Raw genomic sequence first — 26,675 nt, forward strand, 5'->3', positions numbered from 1 at the left:
CATTAGGGAAAAACATTTGTTTTGATGTCCCCTACAACCTCCCAGAGTTTGTCGGTTTAAATACTTTTCACCCTGTATATGCATTCACTGAACAAATATTAAATTCTCTGAATAACTGAACGTCATCAATTGAAATTTTCTGTGACCTCTAATATGCTTCTGATGGTGCAAATCATGGAATTCTTCTAGATATGCTTAAGTATGAGTAGGTATGAGTGGGGCACTGCACAAATTGTTTAATTCATTTTTATCTGGAGGAGTACAGAAGTTTGAAATGAATAGTTCACATAATGCGAAAAAATCATCAGAGTCCTCTAACTGGGGAGGTATCAAGAATGGTGTCCCACAGGGTTCAATCTTGCGTCTCTTATTGTTCTTATTATATATTAATGATTGCCACTCTATATTCACGAAGATGTGAAGTTAGTTCTTTTTGCTGATGATACAGGTATAGTAATTTCACCCAGCAAACAAGAATTAGGTGAGAAAATTGTAAATAATGTCTTTCAAAAAATTATTAAGTGATTCCTGCAAATGGATTCTCATTAAATTTTGATAAAACACAGTATATACAGTTCTGTACAGGAAATGAAACAACACCATTAATAAATGTAGAGTTTGAGCAGAAGTCTGTAGCTAAGGCAGAGTATTCCAAATTTTTGGGGTGTGCATTGATGAGAGATTAAACTGAAGGAAAGACTGTGCCGATATGATGAAATGTTTGAGTTTAGCTTCCTATGCTACTTTCATTCACTGCTTTCATTCTTGTTGTTGTGGTCTTCAGTCTTGAGCCTAGTTTGATGCAGCCCTCCATGCTACTCTATCCTGTGCAAGCTTCTTCATCTCCCAGTACCTACTGCAGCTTACATCCTTCTGAATCTTCTTAGTGTATTCTTCTCTTGGTCTCCCTCTATGATTTTTACCCTCCACGCTGCCCTCCAATGTGAAATTGGTGATGCCTTGATGCCTCAGAATATGTCCTACCAACCGGTCCCTTATTTTTGTCACGTTGTGCCACAAACTTCTCTTCTCCCCAATCCTATTCAATACCTCCTCATTAGTTATGTGATCTACCCATCTAATCTTCAGTATTCTTCTGTAGCACCACATTTCGAAAGCTTCTATTCTCTTCTTGTGTAAACTATTTATCGTCTACACTCCTGGAAATTGAAATAAGAACACAGTGAATTCATTGTCCCAGGAAGGGGAAACTTTATTGACACATTCCTAGGGTCAGATACATCACATGATCACACTGACAGAACCACAGGCACATAGACACAGGCAACAGAGCATGCACAATGTCGGCACTAGTCCAGTGTATATCCACCTTTCGCAGCAATGCAGGCTGCTATTCTCCCATGGAGATGATCGTAGAGATGCTGGATGTAGTCCTGTGGAATGGCTTGCCATGCCATTTCCACCTGGCGCCTCAGTTGGACCAGCGTTCGTGCTGGACGTGCAGACCGCGTGAGACGATGCTTCATCCAGACCCAAACATGCTCAATGGGGGACGGATCCGGAGATCTTGCTGGCCAGGCTAGTTGACTTACACTTTCTAGAGCACGTTGGGTGGTACGGGATACATGTGGATGTCCATTGTCCTGTTGGAACAGCAAGTTCCCTTGCCGGTCTAGGAATGGTAGAACGATGGATTCGATGACGGTTTGGATGTACCGTGCACTATTCAGTGTCCCCTCGACGATCACCAGAGGTGTATGGCCAGTGTAGGAGATCGCTCCCCAAACCATGATGCCGGGATGTTGGCCCTGTGTGCCTCGGTCGTATGCAGTCCTGATTGTGGCGCTCACCTGCATGGCGCCAAACACGCATACAACCATCATTGGCACCAAGGCAGAAGCGACTCTCATCGCTGAAGACGACACGTCTCCATTCGTCCCTCCATTCACGCCTGTCGCGACACCACTGGAGGCGGGCTGCACGATGTTGGGGCGTGAGCGGAAGACGGCCTAACGGTGTTCGGGACCGTAGCCCAGCTTCATGGAGACGGTTGCGAATGGTCCTCGCCGATACCCCAGGAGCAACAGTATCCCTAATTTGCTGGGAAGTGGTGGTACGGTCCCCTACGGCACTGCGTAGGATCCTACGGTCTTGGCGTGCATCCGTGCGTTGCTACGGTCCGGTCCCAGGTCGATGGGCATGTGCACCTTCCACCGACCACTGGCGACATCGATGTACTGTGGAGACCTCACGCCCCACATGTTGAGCAATTCGGCGGTACGTCCATCCGGCCTCCCGCATGCCCACTATACGCCCTCGCTCAAAGTCCGTGAACTGCACATACGGTTCACGTCCACGCTGTCGCGGCATGCTACCAGTATTAAAGACTGCGATGGAGCTCCGTATGCCACTGCAAACTGGCTGACACTGACGGCGGCGGTGCACAAATGCTGCGCAGCTAGTGCCATTCGACGGCCAACACCGCGGTTCCTGGTGTGTCCGCTGTGCCGTGCGTGTGATCACTGCTTGTACAGCCCTCTCGCAGTGTCCAGAGCAAGTATGGTTGGTCTGACACACCGGTGTCAATGTGTTCTTTTTTCCATTTCCAGGAGTGTATGTTTCACTTCCATACATGGCTACGCTCTATACGAACACTTTCAGAAACAACTTCCTGACACTTAAATCAATACTCGACGTTAACAAATTTCTCTTCTCCAGAAAAGCTTTTCTTGCCATTGCCAGTCTACATTTTATATCCTCTCTACTTCGACCATCATCAGTTATTTTGCTCCCCAAATAGCAAAACTCCTTTACTACTTCAAGTGTCTCATTTCCTAATCTAATTACCTCAGCATCACCCGACTTAATTCGACTACATTCCATTATCCTCGTTTTGCCTTTGTTGATGTTCATCTTATACCCTCCTTTCAAGACACTGTCCATTCTGTTGAACTGCTCTTCCAAGCCCTTTGCTGTCTCTGACAGAATTACAATGTCATCAGCAAACATCAAAGTTTTTATTTCTTCTCCATGGACTTTAATACCTACTCCAAATTTTTCTTTTGTTTCCTTTACTGCTTGCTCAATATACAGATTGAATAGTATCGGGGAGAGGCTACAACCCTGTCTCACTCCCTTCCCAACCACTGCTTCCCTTTCATGTCCCTCAATTCTTATAACTGCATCTGGTTTTTGTACAAATTGTAAATAGCCTTTCGATTCCTGTATTATACTCCTGCCACCTTCAGAATTTGAAAAAGAGATTCCAGTCAACATTGTCAAAAGTTTTCTCTAAGTCTACATATGCAGGAAACGTAGGTTTGCTTTTCCTTAATCTTTCTTCTAAGATAAGTCGTAAGGTCAGTATTGCCTCACGTGTTTCAACATTTTTACGGAATCCAAACTGATCTTCCCCGAGGTCGGCTTCAACTATGTTTTCCATTCGTCTGTAAAGAATTCGTGTTAGCACTTCGCAGCCGTGACTTATTAAACTGATATTTCAATAATTTTCATGGCTGTCAACACCTGCTTTCTCTGGGATTGGAATTATTATACTCTTCTTGAAGTCTGAGGGAATTTCACCTGTCTCATACATCTTGCTCACCAGATGGTAGATTCTTGTTAGGACTGGCTCTTCCAAGGCTATCAGTAGTTCTAATGGAATGTTGTCTACTCCCAGGGCCTTGTTTCGACTTAGGTCCTTCAAAGCTCTGTCGAACTCTTCACGCATTATCTTATCTCCCATTTCATCTTCATCTACATCCTCTTCCATGTCCATAATATTGTTCTCAAGAACATCGCCACTGTATAGACCCTCTATATACTCCTTCCACCTTCCTGCTTTCCCTTCTTTCCTTAGAACTGGGTTTCCATCTGAGCTCTTGATATTCATTCAAGTGGTTCTCTTTTCACCAAAGGTCCCTTTAATTTTCCTGTAGGCATATCTATATTACCCCTCATGAGATAAGCCTCTACATCCTTACATTTGTCCTCTAGCCATCCCTGCTTAGCCATTTTGCACTTCCTGTCGATCTCATTTTTGAGACGTTTGCATTCCTTTTTCCTGCTTCATTTACTGCATTTTTGTATTTTCTTCTTTCATCAATTAAATTCGGTATCTCTTCTGTTACCCATGGATTTCTACTAGCCCTCGTATTTTTACGTACTTGATCCTCTGCTGCCTTCACTATTTCATCCCTCAAAGCTACCCATTCTTCTTCTACTGTATTTCTTACGCCCATTCCTGTCATTTGTTCCCTTATGGTCTCCGTGAAACTCTGTACAACCTCTGGTTCTTTTAGTTTATCCAAGTCCCATCTCCTTAAATTCTCACCTTTTTGTAGTTTCTTCAGTTTTAATCTACAGTTCATAACCAATAGATTGTGGTGAGAGTCCACATCTGCCCCTGGAAATGTCTTACAATTTAAAGCCTGGTTCCTAAATCTTTGTCTTAACATTATATAATCTATCTGATACCTTTTAGTATCTCCAGGCCTCTTCCATGTATACAACCTTCTTTCATGATTCTTGAACCAAGTGGTAGCTATGATTAAGTTATACTCTCTGCAAAATTCTATCAGGCGGCGTCCTCTTTCATTTCTTAGCCCCAATCCATATTCACCTACTACGTTTCCTTCTCTTCCTTTTCCTACTGTTGGATTCCAGTCATCCATGACTATTAAATTTTCTTCTCCCTTCAGTAGCTGAATAATTTCTTTTATCTCATCATACATTTCATCAATTTCTTCATCATCTACAGAGCTAGTTGGCATATAAACTTGTACTACTGTAGTAGGTGTGGGCTTCATGTCTCTGTTGGCCACAATAATGCGTTTACTATGCTGTTTGTAGTAGCTTACCCACACTCCTATTTTCCTATTCATCATTAAAGTTACTCCTGCATTACCCCTTTTTGATTTTGCTTTCATATGGCATCATATTTTCATGTAATCTATCATCGAGGAAAAAGTATTCTGAGCACGAGAGTGTATAATCAAAGTAATAGCTGGTACCCAGCCAAGATCACCTTTTGGACATTTATTTAAGGAACAAGGGATATTAATAGTAGTTTTGCTATATATGTATATATTATGAGAAGGAAAGTAGAGATGTTGAGTCACAGATAGGCGCAACCAAAAAAACTCTCACAATTAAAGCTTTCGGCCATAGGGCAACACTGGTGACACCAGTGCTGCTTCCATATCAACCTCAGACATCAGCTCTGGCGATGGTGCTCGTGGTGCTGATGAGACTGGTATCAGTGGGTGCTCAGTAATGGGTGATGGAATCCCTGATGATTGTGTCAGAAGCAGTTGAGGAACTGCTGGTTTGCCCAACAAGGAGGGATGCCCTCACCTTTATGGAAGGGGAGAACCGGCAGGAGCAGGTGATGTGACGCCTGATGTGGGTGGGCTTGGAGGTGATGGTGTGACAGTAGGCCCCAGCCATCCACGCGAAGATGAAGCTGATCACAATGCCTCAAGCACAGGCCTTCCACCATGCAGATTTCACAGAGACACTGCCTCTGGCATCTGGCAATGAATGCATTTAGGCTGATGACCAAAACTGTGCGCACAGTCAACCACACCTGGCCAAAAGAGGCATGGCAGCTGTTCGGGTTGATGTTCAAGTGAAGGATGCAGGAGGTGTAGCAGTGTCCTTGGCTAGCACCCACGAAGTAGCTCCGGTGGGCTCTTCTCGCTGAATGGCATGAAATATTACAAGGGGAAAAACTGATCTAAGGCAACAGCGGGCTAAGAGTTGGCTTTTTTTTTTTTTTTTCCATGCAGATTTTGAATTTTCACGCTAGCTGTTCCACTTCACCATTAGATTGTGGATGGAACAGTGGGGCAAGGATGTGACAGATACCATGGGCATCGCAAATGCTGCAAACTCTTGCATGGTAATTATGGATCATTATCAAACACTAACATCATATGCAAGCATTCAGGTGAAAATTTTTGGGCAAGGCTGCAACAGTGGCAGTTGTGGATGTTAAAACGCAATGAACGACATCCAGAAAACAAGAATATGTGTCAGTGACCAATAGCCAATAAGCACTGAGAAAGAGGCCAGTGAAATCCACATGTATACGGTCCCGTGCATGTGATAGCGGTTTCAATCTTGATAAATCATGGAATTTGGCACTTGCTGCAATAAATTCACAAAGACGTCGTCACAGTGCAGCTCACAATTAAACATCGATATGCCAACGCAGATCGACTGCGGAGTCATAGATACAACCCGTGCATTATGCACATCTCTGCCGCCGACCTACATCTCTGGCACATTTGCATCTGTGGCCGCATGCACAGTCGCGCGGTATTCGAGTATAAAGGGACGAAGCAAACACTGGAGCAGCTCACTCTGAAGATGGCTGAACGTTATACGGCTGAAATATTACAAGAAGAAGAAGGAGATTACTTGCGGCCGCACACCCGAAATGTAATAGATCAATCTGTAACACTGATTACAAAATTTCAGGTGTGATCATGTTAATGGATTTATTGCATCATATGTTTCCCTTAACCAAATATGTTTTTGAAAATATGTTTATTGTGGAGGTTCTGCAAAAGGAATTATTCAACTAGACTTACAGCACTGGCTCTTTATTTAAAAGCTTGTGACTGAACCAAAACCATCTTCGCCTCTTCAGGTTGACAACTTATTTTGCAGTCATGCTAACTGAGATGCGAAATTTATAACTCTTTGATTGCATGTTGTGCTATGTTGCACCCTATAGATGTCAAAAAGGTTTCAATTCATGGGGAGACTTTGAAATTTCACATCATATTGTAGAACATGACAATTTTTTCTTTCCAAATTTGCATTTGGATCCACAGATGAGAACACCTGTCTTATAATATGGCCATTTTTTCCTTCCAGGGACTGCTTTAGTTCTTCTGCCATATAGAACCATAATGGAAATTCTTTGATGGAGCAATACGTAAAATGAGAGGAAGGCAAGCACTCACGTATAGTGGATTGCTGCCTAGAGTAGAGAAACAAATAATAAAAAAAAGCATTCATGCTAGCTTTCAGGTACTAGTTTTTTCTAGCAAAACACACACACACACACACACACACACACACACACACACACACACACACACACACACAAATGCTCACTCCTATGGCCCTGAACAGACTTGCTGAACTTGGATTAGACATCTGACCAGCACTTTTCTGTAGCTTTGTAAGAGCTGTATGAGCGGACAAGTTGGCGACGCTATTTTGGCAATGTTTCATAAAGTTTTGCATTCTCCTTGACTGTATGGTAGTGCCAAAAGTGCTGTTGTGCCAAGGAAATGGAATATTTCCAGTAATCTGTATGACAACTTAATAAACGTAAATTGTGTAGTGACTGCATTTTCCTTGATGCTCAGCAGTGCCAAACGTTAATTTGTCAGGATTCTGAAGTGAATAGAAACTCTGTACCCTATAGCCCAACAGTGCCCCCTCTTGTTCCACATTGCATACACCTATCCCTTAGAGAAGTTGGCCAGTCTTGGCTGAGTACGGATGGTTCCTGATCTGTGATGTTAAGGTAGCATGAAGCGAGTTATGGACAGAAGGTGTTGGTCAAGATAGAAAGAAAAATAAAACAGGCATTCTCTCTCTCTCTCTCTCTCTCTCTCTCTCTCTCTCTCTCTCTCTCTCTCTCTCTCTAACTAGCCCACATTTTGAAATTAAAACATTGAGTCAGCACATTTTTGACATTATTAATACTTCATTATCAGTTTGGGTCTCAATTGGATGTGTGTTCATTGTGGTGCAGGAGGTAGTATGATTATTTTTACGTTTGCCATTATGTTCATAACTGTATCCTTTATGAATAATGTGAAAATGAGAATAATTACTTTTGTGTAATGATTAAATTTAACATTTTGCAGCGGGGTCCCAATAAAGTGCCACTGTATTCATTGGCAGTGGTTGCAGTCGTTACGCTGACTTTCATCCTAGTTGGACAGATAAATACACTTGCACCTGTTGTCACCATGCCTTTCCTGATTACATATGCCTCTATTGATTACGCATACTTCGCATTGGCACAGACACATGATATTCACCAGAGACGCGAAGACAGATTTAGGTGAGTAACCTGCATAGTTTTTTGTGACTAAAAAGTAATGTTATGCAGACAAGCATTTACATATTAATTTTATACACTCTTAGACTGTACTATATACAGGGTGTGCCAGGAGGGATGATCAATATACGAGGATATGACAGGAATCATCATTCAAAGTGAAAAAGTTGAGTAAACATGGGCTCGAACATGCATACTTAAGGGGTTTGAGCACATTATCATCTTCGAGGCTTTGAAACAAATCTTTTCTGCTTTTTACTCTTTTTATTTCATATTTTTGGAGAAAGCAGTATGGACCATAAACAATTGTTAGTAGACAAGGGCTCTAAAATGCATACCTTAAGAGCTAAGAGCACTTGTTCAGTAGACGTGCTTGTTTTATATTAATAAAGATAAACAAGTTCTCATAGCTCTTAATGTTTGAAATTTAGATTTCATGTGTACTATACTGTCTTGCTTTGAATTATTCTTCCTGTCAAATCCTGAATATTGGCCATTCCTGCTGGGACACCCCATTTACGGAACAATCTTCAGCAGTTCTGGAAATGGTTTTGTCACATGCATGAGTACTTAATATGGGAGCATAATGGTTTTATGGGTGTATTGAACCTAAATGAGAATTACACTAGAATAATGCTACTTTGAGAAAATAAAGTATAATAATACCAAAACCACCAGTGGTGAGACAGGGAGGGTATATTAAAAATGCTGTAAGAACCAAAAATTTATGGAGAGAAAATTTTAAAATTTGAATATTGTAGATAAAATAACAAAACAATGAAATAATCCCCAATGAGATATTCAATAGCATCAAAAATGCAAAAGAAAGTTCTTCACAGCTAGGAAGGAATACTTGTCATCCAGCCATAACATGGAAAAAAGTAACTAAGCCTGATACAAATTACTCTAAAAGTGTCCAGGCCTTAAAATCATATCCAAACAGTTGTTAAAGATACACCAGTATAGTCAGTAAGAGGAGAAACCCCAGAGAGTCTTTCCTGCAGAATAACCTTGTGTTGCTCAAATTTCCAAGTTGAAGCAGAGCTTTAGAAACAAGATAATAAGAGTGAAAGAAGGCAGGGAATGTTTCACCACTATTGAGAAAGGGTATGACTTAATGTGAGCCAAAGTTGAGGTAGCAGATATTCACCTTCTCTTCGCTTCCTCACATTAGCGTCGTAGTACATTATCTCTGATCTACATAGAATATTCAGCAATGGAAAAATCAAGGGTCTGACAACATTATAAAAAGGATAGTTGGTGCTCACCATATAGCAGAGATGCTAAGCCGCATACAGGCACAACAAAAAGACTGCTAAACAAGTAAGCTTTAGGCCAAAAGGCCTTCTTCTGGATTAGACAAAACACACAATACAGTGAAACCTCTTTATAACATTTCTCCATATAATGTTTTCCTCTATGTTATGTCCGTTTTTTTTTTTTTCAGTCCCAACTAAAAACCCATGTAAACAATATTAAATTTTCCTCTTTACTGTGTTTCCTCTATATAACAATTTCCTCCATGTAACACTCATATTTTTGGAACCCTGGTCAATTATTTACCTCTTTGTAATGTTTAAGTGACTGTATGTAGACACATCGTTTTTCGTTTTGTAGATTCACAGTTTGCACTGGCTCAGGAAGCCCGTGCTGAGCATGTTTTATATGTCAGCCGATGAACCCAGTCATGTGACATGTGACACACATTCTGCTTGCCATCTTTTTGGCGTCATTTCAGTCAGTGCTTTGTATTCATAGAGTGGTGTGTGAGCTTAGCAGCAAATAGTTCATGTGTCTAGTGAGAGTGTGTCTTCGAAATAATGTTTTTTTTTAAGCTTTCATCAGTGGACATGAGTGAAAAGTGGAAGAACATTTCTCTGGAAGAGAACGTTACTGTTATTAAAAAGTGGAGGCATCTCCTGGTGTGGGTAGTGTGGAGCTAGCGAAGAAATTTGAACTGGCCCCCTCAACACTCAACACTATTATGAAAAACAGATCATCGATAATAGAAGGGTTTGAGAATTGTGGAAATTCTAAATGCATGCATTTGAAACCATTGACTTACAATGAAATGGAGGAACTTGGTTTCAGAGAATTTTATGTCAAAATGGAGAGTGCTGCAAGAAAAGTGTTGCTGTTTGTGGATAGATGGGACATCCACCAGATGTATCCTTTCTGAGAAATGTGGAAGTAATTTTCCTGCCACCCAACTGCACCAGCCATATGCAACCTTTGGACTTGGAAATAACACAAGCCCTTAAGATTAAATATAGGACAGCCCTTGTAAAAAAGGCTTTGAATTTGATGGACCAAAGAAAACTGGGAAGCCAGCAGAGCTCACAACTGAAGCTGAATATTTTACAGGCAATGAATTTAATTATGCACTCATGGAAGGAAGTCAGTGCTGATACTATTAAAAACTGTTTCACAAAAGCGGGATTCTGTCAGAATGAGATGGCAGCTCCTGTGGAAGATGTTGCAAGTGACTTGCAAGAGTTTCAGGAATTAATAGGCAGTGTTTCTGTCACTTTTGAGGACTTTGTGTCTGTGGATGACAATGTGGCAACCACAGGAGTACAAAGTACTGAGGAGCTGACTGCAGAGGGAAGCTTGGAGAATAACAGTGGTAGTGAAAGTGACAGTGACAAGGAAGATGACCCTGTTCCCTCATATACTAAGGCAGCTGAAGCCTTTGAAACATTCAGGAGATATATGATGGCCCATAGACTTGAGGACAGAACAGTAGCTCAACTTGCTCATTTAGAGCAAGAAATAATTGCCGTAGAGTCTAGGAGAAATAGAAAACAAACATGCTTGCTTGAATATTTAAAAAAATCATAGGTATGTGGTTTTCAGATTGGATAGGTTCCTGGAGTTTTGTCCAAATTTAAGTTCCATTCATAATTTAATTATTAAAGTTATTTTTTGTAACTAATTCTATTTTAACCTGTATCATTTGCTGTGTTTTAATGCAATATGTTCAGTATATCATAAACAAAATTTGGCTCATATTCTATAATTGGGTCACCTGAAGAATGGGATACCACCTGTCAGCTTTGGACAATGATGTCATATCTTAAGAATCTGTTATAACTTTTTACAGTACAAACTGATCCATTTACTTTCACCCATTCACCTACCAGGCCTGATGTTTTAATTACAAAACACTAATCATTTGATACATTGATCATTTGCAATGAATATCACATTATAGTGTTGTGAAAATTTAAAATGTCATCTATTGCACCATTTGTTAAAGCTGATTAGTGGTATCCTGATCTTCAGTAATGCGCTATAATTATTAATTGGAAGCCTTCCTCAAGAAAGATAATGTGACTTATCAAACAAAAGCGCTGGCAGGTCGATAGACACACAGACAGACACAAATATACATACAAAATTCAAGCTTTCGCAACCAACGGTTGCTTCTTCAGGAAAGAGGGAAGGAGAGGGAAAGACGAAAGGATGTGGGTTTTAAGGGAGAGGGTAAGGAGTCATTCCAATCCCGGGAGCGGAAAGACTTACCTTAGGAGGCAAAAGGAACAGTTATACACTCGCGCACACACACACATATCCATCTGCACATATACAGACACAGGCAGACACATGTAAAGGCAAAGAGTTTGGGCATAGATGTCAGTCGAGGCAGAAGTACAGAGGCAAAGATGTTGTTGAGTGACAAGTGATGTACGAGGGGCGGCAATTTGAAACTGGCGGAGGTTGAGGCCTGGTGGGTAACGGGTTGCTTCTTCAGGAAAGAGGGAAGGAGAGGGAAAGACGAAAGGATGTGGGTTTTAAGGGAGAGGGTAAGGAGTCATTCCAATCCCAGGAGCGGAAAGACTTACCCTAGGGGGAAGAAAAGGACAGGTGTACACTCGCGCGCCCACACACACACACACACACACACACACACACACACACACACACATACACAGACACAGACACAAGCAGACATTTGTAAAATGTCTTCGTAAAATGCCTTTACAAATGTCTGCTTGTGTCTGTGTATGTGCGGATGGATATATCTCTCTCTCTCTCTCTCTCTGTGTGTGTGTGTGTGTGTGTGTGTGTGTGTGTGTGTGTGTGCACACAAGTGTACACCTGTCCTTTTTTTCCCCCTAGGGTAAGTCTTTCCGCTCCCGGGATTGGAATGACTCCTTACCCTCTCCCTTAAAACCTACATCCTTTCGTCTTTCCCTCTCCTTCCCTCTTTCCTGAAGAAGCAACCGTCGGTTGCGAAAGCTTGAAATTTTGTGTGTGCGTTTGTGTGTTGTTTTATTGTGCCTGTCTACCGGTGCTTTCCCGCTTGGTAAGTCTTGGAATCTTTGTTTTTAATATATTTTTCCCGTATGGAAGTTTAACTTACACACACACGTCCACTGGCTGTAGAGGCCGGACTGTGAGCAACAGCCCATGATGGGAGAAGCAGTCTGGCTGGTGGGGGTATTGAGGATGCTGGGGCGAAGAGGGGAAGGGTAGCAGGATTGGGTTGGGGGACAGTAAAGTACTGCTTGTGGAAGCATACAGGGGAAAGGGTAGGGCAGTTATGTGCTGTTGGGAAGGTAGACAAAGAGGTGGGAGGGACAGAAAAGAGAAGTAGTAAAAAGACCATGAATACACTGGTGAAACAGAAGTCTGTGGAGGGGGGGGGGGGGGGGAGGGGGGGGAGGGAAGAGAATAGGTTGGTGAAGGACAATGAAGGTTGAGGCCAGGAGGGTTTTGAGACTGTACGATACATTGCAGGGAGAGTTTCGAACTGCCCAATTCAGAAAAGCTGGTTTTGGTTGGAAGGATTTAGATGGCACAGGCTGTGAAGCAGTCATTGAAATGTAGAACTTTGTATTGGGCAGGGTGCTCCGCAACAGCATGGTGCAGCTATTTGTTGGCCACAGTTTGTCGGTGGCAATTCATGAAAACAGGCAGCTTGATAGTTGTCATACCCACGTAGAGTGCAGCATAGTGGTTACAGCTTAGCTTGTAGATCACATGAATGGTTTCATGGGTAACCCTGCATTTGATGGGGTAGGTGATGCTTGTGACTGGACTGGAGTAGGTGATGGTGGTGGGAAGATATATGGAACAGAGCTATGAACCACGCGGCAAGGGATTGGGAGCAGGGGATGTGTAGGTATGGACAAAGGACATTGTGTAGGTTTGGTGGATGGCAGAATTCCACTGTGGGAGCGGTGTAAGGATAGCAAGTAGGATATGCTTCATTTGAGGGCACGACGAGAAGTAATTGAAACTCTAGCAGAGGGTGTGATTCAGTTACTCCAGTCCTGGGTGGTGCAGAATCACAAGGGGAATCCTCCGCTCTGGCCAGATGGTGGGACTTTGGGAGGTGGTGGGTGACTGGAGAGATAAAGCTTGGGAGATCTGTTTCTGTTCAAGGTTGGGATGGTAATTTTAATCTGTGAAGGCCTCAGTAAGACCCTTTGTATATTTTGAGAGCAACTGCTCATCACTACAGATGCAACTGTGGCTATGCTGTGTGGAAGGGACTTTTTGGTGTGGAATGGGTGATGAGGGTTGGGACTTAAATAGTGGCAACTGTTTATTCACAACTGATACAAAAGAGTTACATGTTTGCACCTGTTACTGTTCTTCAAAGTAGTCACCAGCATTGTGTAGAACCCGTTGCCATCTTTTGCCCGTGCATTTTCATGCAAAATCATGGGTGGGTGCATACAGCGCAAGTTGTGGCTGTTCTTTTCGGTCGAAGGGACTGGGAAGTACTGTACAATCCACCATACTCCCCGGACTTAAGTCCTTGTGACTTTGCAGAGATTCGACAGGCAGTAGACTGCTCCATTCGCACCATCAACAGAACAGGTTGTGCTAACCTTATACTACGCCTTGTACATCACTGGCAACGGGTTCTACGCAACACTGGTGACTACTTTGAAGGACAATAACAGGTCCAAAGATGTAACTCTTTTGTATTGGTTGTGAATAAATAGTTGCCACTATTTATGTTCCAACCCTCATATCAAAGTCAAGTTATTGCTGGTGGTTGTTAGTTTTGATACGGACAGAGGTACTAATGTAACCATCTTTGAGGTGGAGGTCAATATCGATGAAGGTGGCTTGTTGGGTTGAGGTGGACCCGGTGAAGCCAATGGGGAGAAGGTGTTGTCGTTCTGGAGAAATGTGAATATGGTGTCCTCACCCTCGCTCCAGATCTCGAAGGTTTCGTCAAAGAGTCTGAATCGGGTAGAGGTTTAGGATTTTGGATGCTTAGGAAGGATTCCTCTAGATGGCCCATGAATAGGTTGGCATAGGATAGAGCCATGAGGGTGCTGGTTGCCTAACTGTGGATTTGTTTATAGGTGATACTGTCAAAGGAGAACTAATTGTGGGTGAGGATATAGTTGGTCATGGTGACCAGTAAGGAGGTTGTGGGGTTCGAATCTGTCAGGCATTGGGAAATCTGCCGTTCAGTAGTGAGAAGGCAATGGGAATTAGGGATGTTAGTGCAAAGGGAGGTGGCAACAGTAGTGATGAGCAGGGCACCAAGTAGTTAAGGAATGGGTGCAGTGGCGAGTCAGTGGAGGAGATGGTTGATATTTTTATGTAAGTAGGGTAGGTTGTGGGTAATAGGCTGAAGGCGTTGGTATATGAGACCAGAGTTTCTCACAGTGGGGGCACAGTAATCGGCCACAGTCTGGCATCCTGGGTGGTTGGGTTTAAGGACTTTAGGAAGTAAGTAGAAGGTAAGAATGTGGGAAGTTGTAAGGATGAGGAGAGACATAGACTCAGGGGAGAAGATCTGGAATGAGCACAAGGATTTGAGGAGAGACTGGAGATCCTGCTGTATTTTTGAAATTTGGAAGGGTTTGTAAGTGGACAAATCTGACAGCTGGTGGAGCCTTCCATCTGGTAATTCTTGCAGTTCAAAACAGCAGTGGTCGAGCCCATGTAGTACCTGCTGACAAGAGCTCCACCATTGTTGTTTTGAACCACAAGGATTACCTGGCAGATGGACTCAACCAACTGTCAGATTCGTCCATCTACAAACCCTACCACAGTGACCTCCTTCCAGAAATCCAATGGGATCTCCAGTCACTCCTCAAATCCTTGTGCTCATTCCAGCCCCACTGTGGCTAGTTACTGTGCCTCCACTGAGAGAATCTGTACTCTCATAGACCAACACCTTCAGCCTATCAAGCGCAACCTATCCCTCTTATATAAAAGATACCAACCATTTCCTCCTCCAACTCTCCACAGTTCCTGTTCCTTTACCACACGGTGCCCAACTCATCACTTCTGCTGCTACCTCCCTTTAGATTAACATCCCTAATGCCCATGGCCTTGCCACTACTAAACACTATCTTTCCTTATGCATGAGAGTTTCAAAATCTAAAACTTCCTTACCAGCAATTATTTCTCCTTTGAAGGCATCACCTATAAACAAATCTTGTGTACGGCAATAGGCAACTGCCATGGCATCACATTATGCCAAGATATTCATGGGCCATCTAGAGGAATTCTTAACCACCCAGAATCCCAAACCCCTCACCTGGCACTGAAAGTCCCACCATCAGACCACGGAGGAGGATTCCCCTTGTGATTCAGTGCCACATAGGACTGGAGCAACTGAATCACACCCCCTGCCAGGATTTCAACTACCTCTCATTTTGCCCTGACATGAGGAATGTCCTACCCACTATCCTTCCCACACCTCCAGCAGCGGTATTTCAGTGTCCACCGAATCTACACAATATCCTCGTCTGCCCCTACACAACCCCTGCTCCCAACTCCTTGCCTCTTGGCTTATATTCCTGTAGTAGACCTAAATGCAAGACTGTCCATACATACTCCCACCACCACCTACTTCAGTCCAGTCACAAGCATCACCTATCCCATCAAAGGCAGGGCTACTTATGAAACCAGTCATGTAATCTACCAGCTAAGCTGCAACCATTGTGCTGCATTCTGTGTGAGCATCACAACCGACAAGCTGTCTGTCTACATGAATGGCCACTGACAAACTGTTGCCAACAAACAGCCGGATCACCTAGTTGCTGAGCACACTACCCAATGCAACAATCTTCATTTCAGTGACTGCTTCCCAGCCTATGCCACCTGAATCCTTCCTACCAATTCCAGCTTTTCTGCATTGTGCAACTGGGAACTCTTCCTGCAATATATCCTGTGTCCTCAGAACCCCCCTAGCCTCAGCCTTCGTTAGACACTGCCCTTCACCCACATATCCCCTTCTCTTTTCCCACACCAGTACTACACAGCCCTCTGTTCCACCAATGCTCCCAATGTTTTATCACTTCTCCCTCAACCCCCCCCCCCCCCCTTTTTCTCCCACCAAATCTCCACTCGAAACTCACAACTGCACCTAGCTGTCAACCTTCTCTCCCCCTCCTTGTCCCAGCCTGCTCTATACTCCACCATGCAGATTGCTTCTCCCACCTTATACTGTTGCTCACAGTCTGGGCTGTGCAGCCAGAGACAGTGGCCAAGTGTGTGCGAGTTCCATTTGTATTAATGTGTATGTATGTTGTGTAACTCAGATTGAGGCCTTCTGGCCGAAAGCTGACTTGTTTAACAGTCTTTTTGTTAACCCTGTCTGTTACTCAACATCTCTACTATGTCGTGAATGACAATCGATTGTTTTCATAATATGGTCATCAAATAGATAACTATTGTGTTGATAGATATGGCCAACTGCTTGATCTCTTTATTTTTGTGCTGTTGATAGAGGAGATTTTTCTTTACCTATACTACTAAGACCTTATCGTTTGTGAGCATTGATATCCACAAGACCTCTTCCATCTTCTTTCAGTGCGACACATCTCTTTTTGCGTGCACCAATATTTCAGATTTATGAAACATACAAGGCTTCACTGCAGTCAAAGATAATAATAATTCCCTTTTTGGTCATCACATTTAGTTTCCATAATGTAAGCAAAACTTTTTCTTTTAGTAGTCTGAACTTAGTCCATCTGAGGTGCTTTTACCTCCTTGTCCGAGTGGTATATCAGAAAGCACGATGAATACTGTAATATTTTGACAATTGTGTAGCCTAGTTTGGTCTTATTCATGTTAATTTTTATGTTTTACTTCTCTTTCAACATCTTTCTGTTTTCTTTCTAAATTTTCTTATGTTTTTCTCATTGATTCTGTGGTGTCAGCAAATATAATCTTTTAGACTCCTCACCATTAAATTTTCTTCTTCCACATCCTCTTTAAATTCTTCAGTGCTTCTCTCCATATATGTTTGAAAAATGTTGGTCACAAGTTACTGCCAAGCAGTAATTCTTTCTGTGTCTAAGCCCCTTGTATTTGACTACTTTTGTGTATGATATCTTCTCAGTTTTTATACGATTCACTGACTGTTCGTCTTCCAATGAAATCTTGACTAACGCTAGACAATCTTCATTAACTTATTCCATCTTACATTATTTGTAGCATTTTCTAGACCTATGAATGCAATAGTGGTTGTCTTGTGTCCATAATTTTGTCTATAAACTGTTGTAATGCTATTGTAAGCATGCTGGACAAGACAGTGTGCTAATACCTAGTATCACCACCTCTAGCATTGGTGATGTCTTCAATTTGGAGAGAGGAAGACAGTCCACAAATTTTCGGAGAGTAAAGTGACTAAAGAAGATGCAAGTGTCTGCAGTGTAGTCATCAGGAGGATGTAGAGGGAAGGGCAACACATGGGTCACCAAGAATTTTGAAATAAACATACTTGTTCATATTCACGGAGATGTGAATGAGTGGACTCAGGACATGAAAAACACCCCCAAAACACAACAGAACCAACTCGAGCCACAACTACACCTTTCACCACATGCTTTGAGTTATATGCCATATTGGACCATCAATGCACTCGGCACCTTGTATCATTTAAGAAAAGGCAGAATTGTGACTCATCAGACCACCTTACATCCCTCCAGTCAGCTACTGTCCACTATTCCTTAAAGACGCTTGAGATGGTCCTCAGTGATACATCAGTAAATAGGATAATTTCTTCTATGGTGTGATTATGGGCAAGTCCAAATACAACAGCTTTTCTTTGCCATTCTATCATATCTTTGCATTGTCGTATCTTACTACATTGATTCCATATGATTTATTGGCTTAGGCATACGAATTAACTGCCACGACATCAGTGGCGGGGGGCCACATGGCCGCCTATTACCAGTTCTATGCCATGTACAGTATTCCAGAGTGAGAAGTGTGCCCTTTAGGGGGTAGTGTATGTACAGGGTGTTCCAAGATTAATTGTCATAATCAGGGATGTGACAGGAATGCTCATTCGAAGCAAAAAACTGCTTATGGTCATATACTGTATTCTAAATGGTTTCTTAGATAGAACACATTTCTGCTATTTATTTTGTGTGTTATTCAAAACATTGTCAGGTTTACACATGTACAACAGTTAATAAACATCAACAAGTGTTTCATAAAGTATCACTTGAAAAATACATATTTTCAACACAGTCACCTCTAAGCATTACCGTACACATCTCATTAGAGCTGTTGTACAGTTCACAATAAATGTTTGATTAACCAACAGTCAACTCCAGTGTTGGGTGAGTGCTTCTGCAAGTTCCCTAATGAGGGCAGCAACATCCATGATGTGACCAAGCACTTCATCTGGTGTACTCACATTTTATTTATATGGATTGGACTTCGCCTAAACCTATAAATGAGAATCTAATGATGGAAGGTCTGGCAGTCTTGTTGACAAGTTAATTATACTACCACAACCAAGCCAATGATTAAGGTAAGTGCAGCTGAAATGTTACCTCACACAACTCGTAAAATGTGGAGGGGCTCTGTCAAGTTGGAAGTACACTGCAGTCCACATGCCCAAAGGACTCATTCATTCATCTAAAATGATTGGACCTATCAATGTGTTACCAATCAAGCCACGTCAAAACTGATTGAAAAATGAACTTGGAAATTGGTTTCCATTGTAGCATGTGGATTTTCTTGTGACCATTAATGACTGTTATGTGTGTTGTTGATTCCACTCTGTGTAAACATGGCTTCATCAGTGAATAACATTAATGGAAGCACATAATGATTATCACTTAACCAGTAACAAAATTCAAGTTGTGTGTCATTAACACTAGTGTGAAGATTGTGGATACACCATAAGTAAAATGGGTACAAGCTTTTTGCATGTAATGTTCATCATACACATGCTCATGGGACACTGGTATGTATAAAAAGACACCGTGTGCTGGTAGTACGGATCCACTGCACCATTTCAACAGTGTGTTACTGTTCTTGGAGAGGCTGTTGAACTACACATTCAGGAGAAAAATGATTACTTATAACAGTACATATTTCATGCAATATGCTGAAAAGTCTAGTAAACTCATTATGGTCATGAATTCAATATGTCAAAAAGAACTGGCGGTATTCTTTTGATAGCAACAGGTGAATACCATCGCAGCAGCTGTAGGCAAACACCATATCTGCATATTCTTCATTACTGTAAATGGGTGGCATTATAGCCAGTGCATACACAAATGCAGTTAACTGCTGCTTCTGTCGGGTACTCTCTCAATTCCTCGCACGACTTCGCTCGTAACACACTATGGACAGCTGTGTTTTCTGTGGTTAAGTTTAATGGAAGAATGACATCCTGAGCTAAGAGGTTGCAAGCAATGAGGTGGTTGGGCTAGAATAAAGGTTAAAGGAACTGGGTGTGTAAGGCGCATGTGTACGTGCCACTGACCCAAAAACAAATGTAAATTAAATCTGATTTATCTGGGAAACCATTGGGAATAAGACACATATCCGCATAAGCTTATTCAATTGAGCATTCCTGTGATATCCCAGAATACTGATCTTTTTATCCTGGGACACCTTGCATTATCTGGTGAGCATAGTTTCCCTTATACTTCCATTCTGTTTAAATTCAAACTGGTGGTCACCTAAATTTGATTCATTTTTATTCTTAATGGGAGAAATTGATGAAGGGAGTCACACAGTAAGATATTTCGGGCAAATTATCTCATCCATGCAGTCCAGCACAAGTTTAAAAAATTTAGTCATACAAACCCCAATTTGTGCTTTTCTCACATGATGTTCTGAAAGCCATGGATTCTGACAATCAGGTAAATGCATTATTTCTTTACTTCCAAAAAAACATTTGTCTTGGTAAGACATTAACACTTATTGATGAAAATTCTGTCATGCAGTGTCTTGTATGAAACGTGTGACTGTCTTGAGGATTTCTTCATAGGGAGGAGGCAGCATATTATTTTGGACGGAGAGTCATTGACAGATGTAGAAGTAACTCCAAGAGTGACCCAGGGAAATCTGTTGGGATCCTTACTGTTCATGAAGAATTTTGATAATCTAACAGAAAAGGTTAATAAACCATAGATGTTTTGTAAATTACCAGTTACTTGCATTATGTGCTGTACTAAATATGCTACTGGAATAGTCAGTCAGACCTTGATAAGATTTCAAAACTGTGCTAACATTAGTAATATGCTTTAAATGTTCAGAAATGTAAAATGGTGTACTTCATAGAACACAAAATATAATATGGTATGTGTTCTGTTCCACTCAGTGTATGACACAGTGAATGACGAAACAACTGTCTGTTCTGAGTGGTTGTTAGCAACTAAGATTGCATAGTGAGCAGCTGATTGCAGACAGAGTCCAAAACACACAGAGATCGCCATAAGCATGTATGAGCAATCCTGAGTGAATATCAAAAGAGAGAAAGCCTCAAAAGAAGTGGTAGTCAAACATTTTAATAAAAGATTCAGTCTGAAGGCTTCAGATGAGAACAGGCAAGTGGCAGTATGTGACTGTGCATCCTTATTTAAGTACAGAACTCTGCCTGTTGTACTGTCGGCTTTTGTCAGCTGTTGAAATGGTATTGCAGCTCAGCAGGGAATCCAAATGTTTGCTGGATACAAGAATATGAAAATAATATCAATGAGCTACAGTTGGAATCAACAAATCGTACAAACATCTGAGTATAACAGTTTGTAGGGATATGAAATGACGACGTAGGATCATTGTAGATAAAGCAGATGTTACACTTGGTTTCATTTGTAGTATACTGAGAAAATGCAATTGTCTACAGATGAGATTGGTTATAAATACTTGTACATTCTAGAAATTTTTCACAACCAGTGTTAAGTGGGTAATGTGGGAATATACTACAACCCACTACATATTGCTCTGAAAGGAGCTGTAAAGACAGTGTTAGATTTATTACAATACACACAGAGATAGTTAAACTGACAATCTCCGTGTGTTCCATATGCAAACAGGTTGGAAAGAAACCCAGATATGTGTGGTGCCACGCGAAGTACTCTCTCCTGTACACTTGGGAGTGATTTGCAGAGTACAGATGTAAATGTGGCACCTCTCCCTTATGCATGGCTATGACCTTCCGTTGAATATACATAGTTAGAATTAGTAGTGATATGTAGTTAGCTGTACAGGTAGCATGTCCAAGAACAAGAGCAAAAATAAATAAATATTTTACAAAATCAGAGAATCTAGGTAAGAACATTGTACAAACACAGTATCAGAATTCCCACCAATGAAACTTTATTCTGCTTTTGCATGAAGGGATACACTGAGACACTGAATGAATGAATGAAGTAGGAATCAGTGTAATAACTCTTAACCATTAAAGAACAGTCTAACAGGGGAGCATACAATCTCCTCGTAAACATTTATCTACCCAAGAGCCCTGCACACCGTCTCACATGAGATTGCTTTGTACACATCACAATGCTTTCTGCACCATCCGTACTCATGCAAGGTTACCTCTTTAGGCTGGCCATGGAGGTGCATGCTGTTTGTTTATGTGCAGTCACTCTATGGGGTTACAAAACTCCTTCTGCCATGAAGAAAAGTTTTCACTTTGGAGGTGGCCTTGCCTTCATTGGAAAGGGATGACTACTGGAGCAGCTGTCATGCTGTCACAGGAAAATATGGTTTGAAATGACACAGGTGTGGACAGGCATGGTGCCCAGTCCCCTGTGAGAGATCATAAAGGAACACCGGTAATGGAAGTGTTGCATCAGTGTTCACATTCGGACAGGCACTTGGCAATGGAGGCAGCAGAGGAGACAGCAGCAGCCAGGGCAACGGGCTGCAGAGGTGGTTGTGGCATGACCCAGACTACTCCCCCCATTGATGGTGGCAGCCAGAATGAGGAGGGCACAGGAGCTGGAGGGGGCAAGGACCGCACTGTGGGGGCCAGTGCAGATGGTGGAGGCAGCTACTGGGGCAGAGCTCTGGCACTTGTTCAGTCATGCGTGGGGAGAGATGGTCATAGTGTCATGACATCAAGGCATTGGAGTTGCGCATGATAGAGACGGTGGCCTTGGTGGTGGTGGACTGCCACTTGCATCCACTTAGAGTGCCAGCCAAACATTTGGACTGATATGGCTGAGTCTGGCTGGAATCATTGCAAGGTGGGCACCAGTACATGGCCGGGTACCTACCAGAGCAGTTGGAGCAGTGTATGGCACTGACACTGTGAAGCAGCTCTGGGGGGCTACGGTCATTGACGGGAGTGAACCACTATGAACTCAAGGCCCTATTAAAGACTCCCCAGGAGAAGACTGAGTGATATACTTTTTCATCTACATTTTGAATCTATGGACCAGCCACTCCACTCCACCATCAGACTGGGGATGAAAGGGAGGGGCTGTACATTCCGAATGTGCAAAAATTTTCAAAATCTTGAGACACAAACTGTGGGCCATGACTGTAGCTGCCGTGAATGTGGACAGGCAACAAACCATATAAGGAAATTTTGAGAAAGCGTAAGCTACTACAAGCCAAAATGAGTTGAGGAACTGAATCGCAAAATCAGCATGAGTACTCTCCCAGGGGCACTGGTGTTCGAGCCACAGGGAAAGAGAGTCCCAAGGTACCACTCGATGGGCAGTGCAGTGGGGGCAGGCTGTCACAGTGTGCTTGATCTCATTGTCAATATCCTGCCAAAACATGTGGCAGTGGGCCCAGCAGTTTTGTACAGGAAACACCCCAATGATCCAAGTGGAGAAGGTGCATGATGTCCCGCCGCAATGTGGGTGGCATGAAGACCGTGGGTGCCGACTGTTCAGTGGCAAACAGTAACGTGCCATAAAGTACTGAGAGATGGTGGTGGAGAGCAAAATAATGACGCAAAGGATTTGATGACCCTTGGCCCAGTGTTCTATCGTGACAGCTGTGGTGGACAAATTGAACAACCCAACATAAAACATGATTGGCCATGACAGCTGCCAAAATCCAAGAACTGTTAATAAGAAAACCATCCATGGTGTTTTGAACTTCAACGTCTAAATAGGAACATAACAGTTCGTCCTGAAAACATGCTGGATTGGGGATAATCAGCAATTGAGAAAGAGCATCCTCATTAGTGTGTTGCATTTTGGGTTGGAAATGAGTCTCATTACATAGCGTGACAAAAACAGAGCCCAGCATTGCAGTAGATGTTCTGCTTTGTCTGGTAAAGATGCTTAAGGGATGAAAAGAGAAACCATAGGTATATGATCAGTAATCGAATGGAAATCAGAGCTGTATAGGAAAACATGAAATTTTTTGAATGTGTACACAATAGCAAGATCTTCTTTTTCTATGCGCAAGTAGTACTGTTGTGCTTGATTCAGAGTTTTGGAAGAGCATGCAATTGGGCATTCAGAACGGTCTGCATATTTGTGCATGAGAATGATCCTAGACCATATTGGGAGGTGTTTGTAGCCAATACAATATGTAGCCCTGTTGGAAGGTAACCAAGCAAGGTGCTGAGTGTAACTGTGACTTTAATAGGGTAAAAGCATACTGGCAGGTGGGTGACCAATGAACAGGAACATCTTTATGTAAGAGAGCATGAAGTGGCTGTGTAAGTGTGGCTGCACCAGCAATAAATTTATGGTAGTATGCAATCTTTACAAGAAAGACTTGCAACTCTTTGCTGTTGGTAGGGTGCAAAAAAGCTGTAAGAGCCTTGTATATTGAGGCCAGCATGCAAGACTTCAAAACTGAAATAGACAACAGATGGATGAAAAAATTGTGATTTGTTCATGTTTCATTTCAGACTTGCAGCCTGTAGTGCCTTGAGAAAGGCATGAAGGTGCCGCAAATGTAATCTGATGATGAACCTGAGACCACAATATCATGCAGGAAGTTAATGCACATGAGTTGGTCCAAAAACTGTTGGATAAGGGTAGGAGTGCTAGCCACACCAAATGGCAGGTGCTGGTATTGGTATTAAACCAAAGGGGTTATTCATTATGAGCAAACGCTTGGAATCATCATCCAGAGGCAGCAGCAAGTTAGCTTCTGATGAGTCTATTTTGGAAAAATACTTGCCCCTGGAAAGCCGTGCTAATAGGTCATCCTGACAGGGTAAGGGACAGGTGTCAATAATATACTGTAAATTTACAGGCTTTTTAAAATAGCCACAGGGCTGAAGGTGGTTGTTAGCTTTTGCTACAGTTACTGGAGTAGACCATTCACTAGAGGAGATAGGTGTGATAACAACAAAGATGTAACTTGATGTAGTTCCAGTTTGACATGCTCCTGTAAAGCTATTGGGATTGGGCAGGCATGAAAAACACTGAGACAGACCGTTAGTTGCATTGCGAAGTAAGGCTTGAAATCAGTAGCCCACCCTAAACCTTTTGAACACAGGGAGAATTCTCTGCAGATTGCATTTTGTTGGTATTGAACTTGATCCGATACCAGATGCACTTCATCAGAAACAAAGGACCCACAAATTTTGAAGGTGTCTAACCCAAATAAGTTACTAGAAAGGTCAAGACCTGAACAACTATTTTGTATACTACGGAAGTAGAAAACTGTCCAAATATAGGCATTTGTTGTAGCTCACCAACTAGGGAGAGAGAGGAGACAATGCCTGTGATCCATAACCCTTGTAGATTTGGGAATTTAAGATCACTGCTGCACTCATGTCCACTTGCATTTTTAAACATCTTGTCCATCGAAAGCACTTCAGAGTAGAGCTCGTTTGGGGCTAGTGTCACTTGGGAAACACTGTTCACATCCTTGTTCATGCCTGGTGAAGGAGGTTGTCAGTTGCACACAGCCACAATATGCCAATCCCCCCCCCGCCCCCTTTTTTACAATGGTTGCCCATCATTCAATGCCATGGACACATGGCCTGCTCCTGTTGAACAAAACAGTAATGTTATGACAGGAGAGGAGCACATGGCCGCTGGTGTGATGCCAGCTTTTGCTGCTTCTGAGCACAGCGCTGCCCCATGTGGTGTGCCGACCACAGTTGCGCAGTCACTCTATCCTCCCTTTTTCCCTCCCATGAACTGACTGACAGTGGCTGAGAACGAGAAGAAGCAACATCGGCTACTTCACACCGTGTTTCTATCTGATTTCCTGCTGCCCTAGATACTTTAGAGGATTTGGAAATGTTCAAAATACCTGTGAGAGAGGGTTTTTCACATTGTAAAGCATGTTCATGAGCTTCCCCATCAGGGGACAGGCGTATTACAGCATCATGAACTGTTGAATTGGCATATGAGTCCCACTGAGCTTCAGTATCAAACTGGCAATGATGGCTAAGCACGTCAAGTTCTGCTGCCTAAGCTGTGCACAACTGTTGCTGCTTCTGACAATAGTAGAACTCAGTGAAAATAACAATAACATGAGTATGTTTGCCATGATAATTGGAGAGCAACTGACACATTTCATCAAAAGAAACACTGGCAGGTTCCTGAAGAGGAGCTAGCTGACACAAAAGGTGAGGAGAAATCCATAACAGAAAGAGAGCCTCGCACATGTTGGGGTAAGTGACTTTAAATGGTTGAATATGTTGCCAAAGGTATTTTTCACACGTATCCCAATTTGACACAGAATCATCATGTAGAAGAGATAGTGGGTGTTACATCAACAGCAATGGACCCTGTCATGAGTTGTGATGCTGACAAATTGTTTAGAGAGAGCCTGCTGCTGCTTGGTGAAAGCTCACTGCTGTTCAGCAAGAGATTGTAAAGAATTTCTTCTACTACTGTACTGGCCATAGCAAACTAAGAAATGAAACACCCAGAGCAAAATATGCATTCACCACCAAAAAATGTCGTAATGTTTTACAAACACAATATCAGAATTCCACTAACCAAACTTTATTCCACTGCCTTATGAAGGGATACATCAAGACACTGAATGAAGTAGGATTCAGTATAACAACTCTTAACCATTAAAGCACAGTCTAACATGTGAGCACACATTCATCATGTAAACATTAGTCTGCCCAAGGGTCTGGCGCACTGGTTTATATAACACTGTTTTGCACATGGTGCAACACTTGCTGTGCCATCTGTGCTGATGTGAGATGACCTGTTCAGGTCGGTGATGGAGGTACGTGCTGTTTGGTTACGTGCATTACAACAAGAAAATTTTCTGTAACTTTGCACGTGGTTGGTGTTCGAATGTGACAGATTGACTGGTTGTTTGGGTTATTGATCCGGAGAGTGGACCAAGAATGTGCAGTACAAACAGTAACACTATGTATTTGAATTATAAGAAAATGCAACAAAAATGAGTAGAAGGGAACTGAAATAGAACCATAACCTCTACATGGTGAACATATTGAAACTCACAGGTTTTCCACCACTTTATTGAATTT

At 42.3% G+C, this 26,675-nt stretch overlaps 1 protein-coding gene across 2 annotated transcripts in view; it reads left to right on the top strand.

Annotated features, from left to right (window-relative positions):
• Positions 1 to 26,675, top strand: part of LOC126274306 (solute carrier family 12 member 8) — a 167,968-nt gene that overhangs the window by 92,006 nt on the left and 49,287 nt on the right. For both annotated transcript variants that reach the window (XM_049977103.1, XM_049977102.1), the window contains exon 9: positions 7,854 to 8,053. In XM_049977103.1, coding sequence (XP_049833060.1) covers positions 7,854 to 8,053 — 200 coding nt within the window. The remainder of the gene's footprint in view (positions 1 to 7,853; positions 8,054 to 26,675) is intronic.

This window comes from Schistocerca gregaria, chromosome 1 (genome assembly GCF_023897955.1).
Source record: "Schistocerca gregaria isolate iqSchGreg1 chromosome 1, iqSchGreg1.2, whole genome shotgun sequence".
Taxonomy (NCBI): Eukaryota; Metazoa; Arthropoda; class Insecta; order Orthoptera; family Acrididae; genus Schistocerca; species Schistocerca gregaria.